The sequence below is a fragment of the Rhinatrema bivittatum genome, chromosome 17 (genome assembly GCF_901001135.1).
Source record: "Rhinatrema bivittatum chromosome 17, aRhiBiv1.1, whole genome shotgun sequence".
NCBI classification, from domain to species: domain Eukaryota; kingdom Metazoa; phylum Chordata; class Amphibia; order Gymnophiona; family Rhinatrematidae; genus Rhinatrema; species Rhinatrema bivittatum.
In genome coordinates, this window is record NC_042631.1 from 430,658 (window position 1) to 443,602 (window position 12,945).

Here is a 12,945-nt window from a genome sequence, read left to right on the forward strand (position 1 = left end):
CATTGTTTTATGTGGGAAATTGCTGTTCCAGAACTGGCACTCAATCCCAGATTTGGTGATGCTGATCTGTCCTCTGTAGTTTTTCCCAGAACCTATGGCACATTCACCTAAGGAAAGCAGATCAACCTGGTGAACGAATGTGTTATTTCCTTCTAACCTGACACCATGCTCCATTATGGACCAATGGTCCATTGAATGCATCTTCTCTCCAGTTGTTATCTGTAGATCACTGGCTGTCCCAGAACATGTTACAGCTGAATACATCAAAATCTGAAATTATCTAGATTGGCCGGGATAGGTCACAGAAGCTTCATCCATTTTTTATGAATGATCAGTTGACGGGGTAATTATTGATGACAAGTTGTCTACAATTTTTCAGATTTAATTCTATCTTTAACATTTGCTCTATGAATTTGTCTAATTTGACAGACTCACTCATTCTTGACAAATGATCACCTCATGACTGTATTTGGTTTTTAAATCTAAACAAGATCTTGGCTTGGGATATCTTAAGGATCATTTATTGCCCTGCTGCATTCCTTCCACATGCTTTACTTCTTTGATGAAAGTGCATCTAACTGAGTGACCCTTCTGATGTATAACCTCAGAATTGTTTGTCTTTTTGTAAGCTAGTGAAGACGTTTTTATTTCAACAAGCCTTTGGCATGTAATCAATGCCTTTTGTCTACACCAGTGGTATTCACTCCCAACCCTTGACAGCTGCCAAAAGGTCAGGTTTTCAGGATGGCCCTAATGAGTATGCATGAGTCAGATTTGCATGCACACTGCCTCCTTTGTATGCAAATATATCTCATGCATATTCATCAAGGATATCCTGAAAACCTGATCTATCAGTGTCCCTCAAGGGCTGGGATTGGTCTAGACTGATAGATTAAACCTAATGAGAGCTTTTCAAGGGTGCTCCCTTATTTACGTTTGATCTGTCTTGACAGTTTGTTATTTTAAGTATGTGGATTAATGTTTTCCTCTATTTTTAGTTGTTTTATGTGATGTACATCTGTACCATATTAACTCGTTCCCCACCACTAGTTTATCTCAATCATCTCTTCTCCAAGCTGAAGAGTCCTAACCTGTTAAGCTTTTTGTGCCCTTTGCTCACATTCTGGCAAAGAGGAAATCAAGGAGGAAACCTGGTTCTGTTCCCCTCTTTCACAGCCTGCCTGACCTTTCCCCCCTTCCCCCTTCTCCAAACTCTGTCCCATCTTTCATCTTTTCCCTACCTCTCACCTTCTCCCCAGATTGCCTCACCTCTCACCTTCTCCCCTCACCCTTTCTCTGCCTGCCAATATCTTCTCACACTGCCTTGCCAGGTCACCCTCTCCTCAACCTCATTTCCCGTCACACTCCTCACTTATTTACTTCTCCTCCCCTCACCTTAGAGGTCACCTTCTCCAATCTCTGCCTCATCTATTCACTCTTTCTCCATTCAGGCCTCACCTTTTAAACATTCATCCAGTAATGGCCTTGGCATCTTCCCAGTCTGGCATGCTAAAAGAATTAGAATCAAAACACCAATCATGCATTGAACAGAACAAAGCACTGCTAAAGTTACAGCATAAGAGGCACTGTGAGTGATGTCTCTGTCTGATAATAATAGAACCGAGGTTGATAGATGTTGTGACGGATGAATCTTTATAGGCATAAGTTACAGTCTCTATATTTCATAAGACTTCACATCCTTCAGCCACTGCATTATTTACCAGTTTCACCTTTCCATATGCTTTAGAATATTACTATAGTTTTGTGAATGCATCTGAGTTAAGGAGATGGCACTGGTCAAGGAGAAAGAGATGGAATTGGAAGTCTGGCCAGAGATATTATTGGCTGAACATTCCCTGATGCTTTAGAATAAAGATTACCTGTATATCCTGCCCAAAACAGATTCTGCAAAACAAAATAGACAAGGAGTAAATGACATTAGCAAAGCAAATCTTGCAGTCTCCACAGGGGAGACGGACCTGAGAGTCTGCATCACAGGGTGGGGGTCTCCATGAGAGAGACAGGACTAGGAACCACTTCTGACCATCATGGGGTGGGAGGAGAATGAAGGCAAATTCTGGGGCAGAGTCACACTTACCGCCTTTGTCTTGTCATCTGAAACTTCGAATGCTTCTTCAAAGTCGCACACCTCCTCGTAACACTCTCGCTCCAGGTTGCCCTTTGTGAACTCTTCCAGTCCAAAATTAGCACGACGCAGACGCGGCAGCACAGTTAGGGCCTGAGGCCTATCCAGAAACACTAAGACATCAGAGAAGGGAGCCAGTTACAGGATCATGAGTAATCCCTCTCTCCCCGCAGACCTGGCCCCCTCTCTCCTATGCACAAACCCTGAATCCTGTCCTTCTCTCACATGATTACTTTGCCAAAGGCACATCCTAGTCTTCATTCAGCATGAAATGGAAAGTGAGGGATGGCGAGAATAAGGAGTAAATGTGACTGAATGAGGGGGCAGGGTCCTAGGCTGAGTGTGCTTCCTCTTTTTCCCCAAACACACACACGCTCTCACACCCACAAAAGTGAACACACTCTTCATCTTCCTTCTTACCCAGTAAGCCCCTATTCTCAGCATCCACCACTGCTCAATCCCCAGCCACTTGATGAGCAAAGGAACCTGAAGACTGCACATTGCTGGGGGCTAGGAATGCAGAATTACAGGGGTAAGGAGGAGGACGAGGGTACAGAATGGCCCCTTTCTCTCTACCCTCCTCCTCCTCCTCTCTGCCCTGGGAATCCTAATCTTCCATTTCCAGTCCACAGTGATCCTAGGGCCCCCAAGTCACACTCCTAATCCCTGATTGTTCTTACTGTCCTCTCCACTCTGAAAATTATACGCTTCAGCAACTCTCCTGCCTCCTCTTCAAGCCAGAATCAGCTGGGTCTCCTCTGCCCTCTATTTTGTGGGGGAAGTTCAGACTGACTTGTACTGTCTTCTCTACTTGGATTGGGGAGTGAGCCTGCCAGAGACGATGTGTCCCAAAATGCAAAATAGGAGATCGCCTAGGGTGCCAGCAATTAGGGGGTGGATAGGATGTGGGTCGCAAGTGGAGACCAGTGCACTCACGACTGAGAGGAGTAAAGACTCGGTGGGCCACGAGCAGCACCTCTGTGTGAGTGAGTGAGTGAGTGACTATGTGTCTACGAGAGAGCAATGGTGTTAATGAGAGAGAGGGAGGGAGCCTGGGTAAGGCTGCATGTGTGAACCTGTCTGAGTGAATGAGATCAGGGCCTGGATCAGGGGTAGGAGGGGGCAGGTGCAAGGCTGAAGATTTGCCTAGGATGCCTAATACCCTTGCACCGGCCCTAGGGCCTGCTGTTTGCTTTCCTTGGAGATGCAGCACTGTATGCTCTCCTCATTCTATTCCCTGATCCTCTGATTGCCTAACTCAGAGACTACCCCTCCAACTCTGATCCCTTCACTCACCTCACTCTCCCCCCCTCTCTTCCAAACAACCCACATCCTCTCCCATCTGTTCATTCACTATTTTGCATTCCCACATCCCCTCACTCACTCTATTACCCTCCTAAACCTTCACTCTCCTTGCCCTCTGTTTGATCACTCGCCCTCCACACACATCCATCACTTTTTTGCCCCTTCCCTCTCCGCCCTGATGGAACTCAGGAAGCCAGCAAGATAGAGAAAAGTAAGACCAGTAAACCAACCCCAATATTTAAAAAAGGGCTCAGGGCGATCCGGGAAACTGCAGACCAGTTAGCCTAACATCAGTGCCAGGAAAAATAGTGGAAACTATTCTAAAGATCAAAATCACAGAACATATAGAAAGACAAGGTTTAATGGAACAAAGTCAGCATGGCTTTACCCAGGGCAAGTCTTGCCTCACAAATCTGCTTCAATATTTTGAAGGGATTAATAAACATGTGGATAAAGGTGAACCAGTAGAAGTAGTAAATTTGGATTTTCAGAAGGCATTTGACAAAATCCCTCATGAGAGGCTTCTATGAAAACTAAAAAGTCATGGATTACAAACTGGTTAAAAGACAGGAAACAGAGAGTAGGATTAAATGGCCAATTTTCTCAGTGGAAAAGGGTAAACAGTGGAGTGCCTCAGGGATCTGTACTTGGACCCGTGCTTTTCAATATATTTATAAATGATCTGCAAAGGAATATGACAAGTGAGGTAATCACATTTTGTATCATCTGCACATTATTCAGAGTAGTTAAATCACAAGCAGATTGTGATAAATTGCAGGAGGACCTTGTGAGACTGGAAAATTGGGCATCCAAATGGCAGATGAAATTTAATGTGGATAAGTGCAAGGTGATGCATATAAGGAAAAATAACCCTTGCTGTAGTTACTCGATGTTAGGTTCCATATTAGGAGCTACCACCCAAGAAAGAGATCTAGGCATCATAGTGGATAATACTTTAAAATCATCAGCTCAGTGTGCTGCAGCAGTCAGAAAAGCAAACAATGTTAGGAATTATTAGGAAGGGAATGGTGAATAAAACAGAAAATGTCATAATGCCTTTGTATCGCTCCATGGTGAGACCGCACCTTGAATACTGTGTACAATTCTGGTCGCCGCATCTCAAAAAAAGATATAATTGCGATGGAGAAGGTACAGAGAAGGGCAACCAAAATGATAAGGGGAATGGAACAGTTCCCCTATGAGGAAAGGCTGAAGAGGTTAGGGCTGTTCAGCTTGGAGAAGAGACGGCTGAGGGGGGATATGAGGTCTAGAACGGGTAAATGTGAATCGGTTATTTATTTATTTATATATAATTTTAAAGAGCATTGTACAATAAGAAAACTGTATGTTTACAAATTTGGAGACCGTAATAACTCATCGAACAAAAACATACAACGATGTAAACAGCCGTATATGGAAATGAAGCACCGCAATGTACAATAAAAACTTCTCATTTACAAAAACCATAATGCATTTTTTGTCTATATGGCCATAAACCTTTCCTCCCCCCTGCAGCCCCCTCCCCTCCAACCCCTAGACAAGGGCTGGTGTTGTGTCATAATGTTGAGTTTAGCACAGAGGAGAGGCAGAGTGAACAGCACACACATATAGGGAGATTACAACAAAAAGATGTGCGGCATACAATGTACTGGACAATAATATAGCAACCACATTATTTATTTTACATTTTGTGCAAGGAATTTGATATATAATTTATAATATTGTAAAAGCGACAGAGCCCCGACACGGCCGTGTTTCGCCTCCAGCTGCGTCAGGGGGACCGAAGTTTATCAAAATCTACAAATTGAAATTCAATGTATTACTGTACAGGTAGGCGTCCTACACATATCATACCAAATTGTTAAATTATGTTGCTAGAAGAGACCAAAGCAAGCAAAGGTAAAATGTGAAACTCCAAACCAGGTGGTGGAAAAGTCAAAACATCAATCAAAAGAAACCCGGGGGGGGGGGGGGGGGGGGGGAAATAGGGGAACACCGGAACCAAAGTACTATTATTGGAATAGCGAAAGGGCTCAAAAGTAACTTACTGTGTGTTTTATAAAATGAATGATTTTAATTATTGGAAACCCGCTGGATCAGCTGAAGAGATGATGAAAAATAGAAAATGAAAAATAAAAGATAAAATTGATGAAACAGCTGAGATGTGGCCACAAGGCGCAAAAACAAAGAAATATTAAAAAAATATATAAAAGGGAAGAATATATTATATTTTGTCTAAAAGAAAGAAAAAAACTTCATGCATGTCTAACGTCATAATTATCAAGCTAGTCAAAGATACCAAAGATATGAGGAGTAACTTTACCTTACGAGGTAGCTTAAAGAGAGGAATTCAAATTCTTTAAGTTGGATCATGGCTCAGAGCTCAAATTTGCTGGAGACATTGCGGCTGAAGTAGGTGAAAGTCTCCTGGAGATGTTAAGCAGAATAGAATCTAATAAAGTAACCAGAATCTAATGTACTGAAAAAACGAGGCATGAGGGAATGCCGCAAGTCGAGAGGCATAAGTTGAGGAACAACTAGCAAATCCAGTGAACCGGCTTAAACTTTAAGATGACAGAATTTGATTCAAGGCTTCCCGACGGAGTCGGAGAGGCCGCAAAGTACAGTAAATAAAGCCGAAGCCGGTAAGATTTGTAGTGGTGAAAGATTTGATGGAGGCTTACCGGAGAGGTTGAGAAACTCCCGCAGGTGTCGGGAGGATTGCAGAAGTGAAAAAATCTTTTCCATGTTTGCCAAGTGAGCAAAGCTTTCCTTCTGTAGTTTTATATCACATCTATAAAATTCAAATTGTAAACATGACAACTGGAACCAGTTTATCAAAAAAATCTTTAACCAAAAAAAGGAAGGAGAAAGAAACGCCTTATTGCTATCGCATGTTTCATGTGGACTACAAGCACTCACCCGATATCATCCGGGCTGAAGAGGTGTACTCTGTACTTCCAAAACTGTTTGAAAACGGGCCGGTTTGGCCTCCAGATAGTGAGAACAAACTAAAAATAAAATGCAGTTATGTCAACCGAGCGTTAACACCAGATAAGTAAATTAACAAACCTAAGATGCAAAGGGATGTAAACTTCACCGCGATGTACCAGGGAAAAAAATGAATGGTATGGGAGGGTAAGTGTATAGGAGAGCCTCCGCCAATGAGGTGATGAAAGCATCCTGCGCTAGGCATTGGATGCTGGGGTAAACCGAGCAGAAGGCCTGTACTGTTCAGTTGTACTCTACAGCAAAAAGATCAATGCGAGGAAGATCCCAAATCTGAAAGAGTCTGTCACATCCACACAAAGCTCCCATTCATGAGGGTGGAAGATTCTGTTTAACTTGTCTGCTCTAGAGTTCTCTATCCCCGGCAGATAAGTGGCCTGCAGCTTGATGGAACACCATTCCAAGATCGGTACCGCTTCCTTGCACAACATCCAGGAACCAGATTCCCCCCTCCTTTGTTTATGTAGAACATTGCTATTTGGTTGTCCATATAGATCATAACTGTTTTTCCGTGGAGAAAGGTCTCAAATGTGCGGAGTGCATTTCTGATGGCTTGAAGCTCCAGGAGGTTGATCTGCTGCACCCAACTGGATCAGAGGCCTTGAGTCTGAAGTTGGGCTAGGTGGGTTCCCCACTTCTTGTTCGGTGGAAAGATATCAGTAGAACTAGGGGTCACAAAATGAAACTCCAGGGAGGATGACTCAGAACCAATGTCAGAAATATTTCTTCATAGAAAGGGTGGAGGATGCTGGAATGCCCTTCTGGAGGAGGTGGTGAAGCCAGAACTGATTTACACTTTCAGCTCTACTCTGCTTCCTTTGGGCCAAGAAAAAAGGTGGCAGAATACTGTTCTGGGTTATTTCACCTGAAATTAATCCCCAGATAACAGACACAAAAAAGGGTTGAATTAATTTAGCACAGGTTTGAAAGTTGCCAACAGTAGTGCCATTCATTGAAGTCAGTGTTGAAGCCATGACAATTGGCACTACTGCTCACAACTTTCAAACTCGTGCTAATTTAAGCTCATAGTTTTTGTCTGATGTACAGTGTCTGCTTCAGGATCACCCCCTCCCTTCCATTTAGGTACAGAACAGGTTAGGAGAGGGAACCTCTCCTCCCTGCAGGCAGGAGCAGAAAACCCCTGCTGCTGCCTCTTAAATCTGAAAACAATTCCAGCCATTCTCCCACAAATTAAACCCTTCACCTGGCAGAAGTGTTTCAATAAATACTGCAAACTCTGATTAAAGAATTTTCCGTACAGATACTAAACTGACACAGCTATATTTGTTTTATCTGTCTGGGTAATGTGGGGACTCCACGTTGTAACCTTGTCTTCTTGTTTTAGGTGGGGAAGTCTGTAACATCACAGGAATATATTACTTCAATGCTTATGCTAAAAGTTGAAAAACTATCAGCAAGAGAGAAGCAAGATGGCCGCCCATTGAACAACACACCAAAAACGTTCCTCTTACCTTGGAAAAGAATTCTTACTTATTGCCTGAATGCCTCATACAAAGTGCAAAGCTAAACTCAGAGGAGTAGAGCCTATGCAATCCAAACAGAGATGGTTCAGAAGTAAACTGAGGATTGTTTTTTGGCGACCCCCATTCAGATGCTCGGAGCGACTGCTGCAGTGGAGGAGCACCTAGAGCGAGGTACTCCTTCCTTGGCAGAGGAGATCTCGTTAACCCCGGGAGCGCTGGTGACACCTACACCTCCGGGAGCGGTCTTGAACGAAGACACTCCAGAAACGGAGAGGCTCCGAGAGAGCACAGAAATGCGGCTGACTGAAGAAGAGAGATCTGGGAGAATTGGCAAGATTACTGGAATCGCAGAGGAGTTGCAGGCCACTACGAGGACGCCATCTTTTGAACAGATGGCAAATTTGCTTACTTCTACCCCAGAAGGTCTGGGTGAACTATCCTCTGGAGCCCTCGAACCAGTCAGTCCACAATCCGATGGGGATACATAAAAAACCCAGAGCGATAAGATTAAGATTACAAAACCTATAAATATTACCTTGGATACACTATGGAGTGCGATAGTGAGGATTGAGGCAGTGGTAGCAACGCTGACGGGTGTAGTAATGGAAAGAAATAAAACTCTTAAGAATTCTGATTTGATAGAACATCAAGAACAAAGAATATCAGAAGTTGAAATAAGATTGAACAAAATAGAGAAAATACAAACCAACTTAATACAGTCTGAATCAATGTATAGTAAAAAATTGGAATATCTGGAGAAAAACTTGCGGTTATTGAACCTGCATATTCTAAATTTTCCTGTTTTAACACAGATGGCACAGATTGATTTGTTTAAGGAATTTGTACGTCAGTCACTTAAAATGCCGGATACCTGCATGCCTATAGTGAGCAAAGCTTTCTATTTGCCTTTGGGAAACAGAAGGACTCAAAATCAAGCTCAGCAGGCCGACATGAAAGAAGGAACAGCAGTAAAGGAAATCGATTTGAACTTGAATGTCTGAATTTTTGCAAAATTTACAAGACATGGAAATTAGGGATGTGAATCGTTTTTTGACAATTTAAAATATCGTCCGATATATTTTAAATCGTCAAAAATCGTTAGAGCCGCGATACAATAACAATTCCCCCGATTTATCGTCAAAAAATCATAAATCGGGGGAAGGGGGAGGGCGGGAAAACCAGCACACTAAAACAACCCTAAAACCCACCCCGACCCTTTAAAATAAATCCCCCACCCTCCCGAACCCCCCCAAAATGCCTTAAATTACCTGAGGTCCAGAGGAAGGATCCCGGTGTGATCTTTTACTCTCGGACCTCCGGTGCTTGTAGAAATGGCGCTGGCGCTACCTTTGGTTTTCCGTACGGAAAAATGATTCACGGCAGGAGATCGCTCCCGGACCCCTGCTGGACCCCCAGGGACTTTTGGCCAGCTTGGGGGGGGGCCTCCTGACCCCCACAAGACTTGCCAAAAGTCCAGCGGGGGTCCGGAAAGACCTCCTGCAGTCGAATCGTGTTGTCTATGGCCGGCGCCATTTTGCGCAAAATGGCGGCGCAAAATGGCGCCGGCCGTAGACAACACGATTCAACTGCAGGAGGTCTTTCCGGACCCCCGCTGGACTTTTGGCAAGTCTTTTTTGCAGATGACACAAAATTGTTCAGAGTAGTTAAATCACAAGCAGATTGTGATAAATTGCAGGAAGACCTTGTGAGACTGGAAAATTGGGCATCCAAATGGCAGATGAAATTTAATGTGGATAAGTGCAAGGTGATGCATATAGGGAAAAATAACCCATGCTATAATTACACGATGTTGGGTTCCATATTAGGTGCTACAACCCAAGAAAGAGATCTAGGTGTCATAGTGGATAACACATTGAAATCGTCGGTTCAGTGTGCTGCGGCAGTCAAAAAAGCAAACAGAATGTTGGGAATTATTAGAAAAGGAATGATGAATAAAACGGAAAATGTCATAATGCCTCTGTATCACTCCATGGTGAGACCGCACCTTGAATACTGTGTACAATTCTGGTCGCCGCATCTCAAAAAGATATAATTGCGATGGAGAAGGTACAGAGAAGGGCTACCAAAATGATAAGGGGAATGGAACAACTCCCCTATGAGGAAAGACTAAAGAGGTTAGGACTTTTCAGCTTGGAGAAGAGACGACTGAGGGGGGATATGATAGAGGTATTTAAAATCATGAGAGGTCTAGAACGGGTAGATGTGAATCGGTTATTTACTCTTTCGGATAGTAGAAAGACTAGGGGACACTCCATGAAGTTAGCATGGGGCACATTTAAAACTAATCGGAGAAAGTTCTTTTTTACTCAACGCACAATTAAACTCTGGAATTTGTTGCCAGAGAATGTGGTTCGTGCAGTTAGTATAGCTGTGTTTAAAAAAGGATTGGATAAGTTCTTGGAGGAGAAGTCCATTACCTGCTATTAAGTTCACTTAGAGAATAGCCACTGCCATTAGCAATGGTTACATGGAATAGACTTAGTTTTTGGGTACTTGCCAGGTTCTTATGGCCTGGATTGGCCACTGTTGGAAACAGGATGCTGGGCTTGATGGACCCTTGGTCTGACCCAGTATGGCATTTTCTTATGTTCTTATGTTCTTGTGGGGGTCAGGAGGCCCCCCCCAAGCTGGCCAAAAGTTCCTGGGGGTCCGGGAGCGATCTCCTATGCTCCTGACCTCGGGGGACAAAAAACAAAATGGCGCCAGCGCTACCTTTGACCTGTCATATGACAAGGCAAAGGTAGCGCCGGCGCCATTTCTACAAGCACCGGAGGTCCGAGAGTAAAAGATCACACCGGGACCCTTCTTCTGGACCCCAGGTAATTTAAGGCATTTTGGGGGGGTTCGGGAGGGTGGGGGATTTATTTTAAAGGGTTGGGGTGGGTTTTAGGGTTGTTTTACTGTGCCGGTTTTCGATTTACATGATTTTCACGATATTTAAAAAACCCAAACGGTGACGATCCTATTCCCTCCCCCTCCCAGCCGAAATCGATCGTTAAGACGATCGATCACACGATTCACATCTCTAATGGAAATAACACAAAGCGGAACCTTATTGGTTACTTTTACATTTCAATGTATTAAAATTCTTCTTTAGAGCAAGAACATCGCTATTCTATGGGCAGATTTGGGTGTTCCCAGACAAGTGCTACACAGAGCCGGAGGAAGCAGCTTCTGGTGTTAAGATCTGATGAATTGGCGAAAGGAGGACAATTCTTCCTGCGATATCTGTGAACTATAGGAATGCCAAATATGTATTTCAAGAACCAGAACAGTTAAGGGCGTTGCTGGAGTCCACCTAGTAACCGGCTGTTGAATAGTAATGGGGAATATGCTCAATGCCTAACTTGTATTGTTTCTTGTTAAATTGCTCTAATGCTTGGCTTCTCCCCTCTTTTCCTTTGTGGGTATATGTGATCATTTATTTATGATAATTTTGATTTTTCTTATATCTTAAATGTAACTGTAACAATACCTATATTTCAAACAAGATGGTTTCTTGTAATTATGTTAAACTGCATAAAAAAAAGAAAAAGAAAAACTATCCACAAGAACTAGGTTGTCACAGAGACAATTCCAGAACGGGACAGCTGATGTTTAACTACTGTTTTTAATTGGAAGTATCTCGGCACGCAGAAGTGTTCTGCTTTATTTTCTGATGTAGCTGGGTCTCTGTGGGATTTCCCTCCTCCCGCTCCCAGCAGAGCACTGGTAGTGGTGGGGATTAGTCCCCCATAATCTGGTGCTTGCTTTGCCTCTCTGCTTTTTTTTTTTTTTTTTCACCTCCTTGGACTTGGGACAGTTGTTCGCAGCAGCATCTGCCAAGCTGAGAGGCTCTGCTGTGGCATCAGACTTTCTAGTCACTCTGGGCCTGTGCTGTGAGCTTAGAGTAGGGTGGCTGAGCCAGGTGTCTCTTACAGTGTAATGGTGTCAGCATGGGTCCCGTTTGAAAGACAGAACGAGACAAGAGACGAGCATTTCTGGGTGCCAGCTGCGACACAGAAGCACTCTTAATATGGTAAGAGGTAGCTGGCAGATCACAATTTCTGCATCTGTTTCTCAAGCAGCGTGTGTCTAAGTATTTATTGCTTGAGGAACAGAGGCACAACTTAGTATGAAAGCTTGTGGAGGGCAAAAGCTCTCTCTCAGACAAACCCCAAAATACATCCAAGGACACCCTGGGAAACATCCTGGAAAGACCCTCAACAGAAGAATGTTTTAAAGAGAAAAGTTTCTACTAAATTCTCCCTCCACGTCCTCTCCTCTCCCCACTGCCATTAAATAACCAAGCTGGGTTCAAGCTCAGCATCCCATTTCAGGTCTTGCTCTGTCCTGCTCAGCTATATCTTACCGTCCACAGTGTGTGAGAGGTGCAGCAGGATGGCAAGGAGCAAACCGCAAAGCAGTGGAGCTCTGCCCTGTTCCATGGTGAAACCGCAGCCGCAAGGCGAGCACGGAGAAAGACTGAGAAATCCTGGGGCCAAGGGGGAGCCTGGCTGGTTAATATTGAACTGACATGCAGAAATCAGAAGAAAAACGTCACTCATCCCAGGACACCAAGTCCTCGCCCTCTCTGTGTCAGCATCAGTCAACCTACAGGGCGGTGAACTTCCTCCCAGCAGTGCCCTGTCAGTGCCAGCTGGGACTCCAGCAGTGTGGGACTCCAGCAGTGTGAGCTTCCTCGCAGCAGTGCCCTGTCAGTGCCAGCTGGGACTCCAGCAGTGTGAGCTTCCTCGCAGCAGTGCCCTGTCAGTGCCAGCCGGGACTCCAGCAGTGTGAGCTTCCTCCCAGCAGTGCCACCAGTCCCAGCCAGGACTCCAGCAGTGTGAGCTTCCTCCCAGCAGTGCCACCAGTCCCAGCCAGGACTCCAGCAGTGTGAGCTTCCTCCCAGCAGTGCCACCAGTCCCAGCCAGGACTCCAGCAGTGTGAGCTTCCTCCCAGCAGTGCCACCAGTCCCAGCCAGGACTCCAGCAGTGTGAG

General features: G+C 44.4%; 1 protein-coding gene across 1 annotated transcript in view; it reads right to left on the bottom strand.

The window, feature by feature from the left end:
* Positions 1-12,480, bottom strand: part of F2 (coagulation factor II, thrombin) — a 94,674-nt gene extending 82,194 nt beyond the window's left edge. The window contains 5 exon segments of the mRNA XM_029583099.1: positions 2-107; positions 1,459-1,509; positions 1,881-1,905; positions 2,099-2,259; positions 12,317-12,480. Of these exon segments, the coding sequence (XP_029438959.1) occupies positions 2-107; positions 1,459-1,509; positions 1,881-1,905; positions 2,099-2,259; positions 12,317-12,392 (419 nt within the window). The 5' untranslated portion in view covers positions 12,393-12,480.
* Between the last annotated feature and the right edge of the window lie 465 nt (positions 12,481-12,945).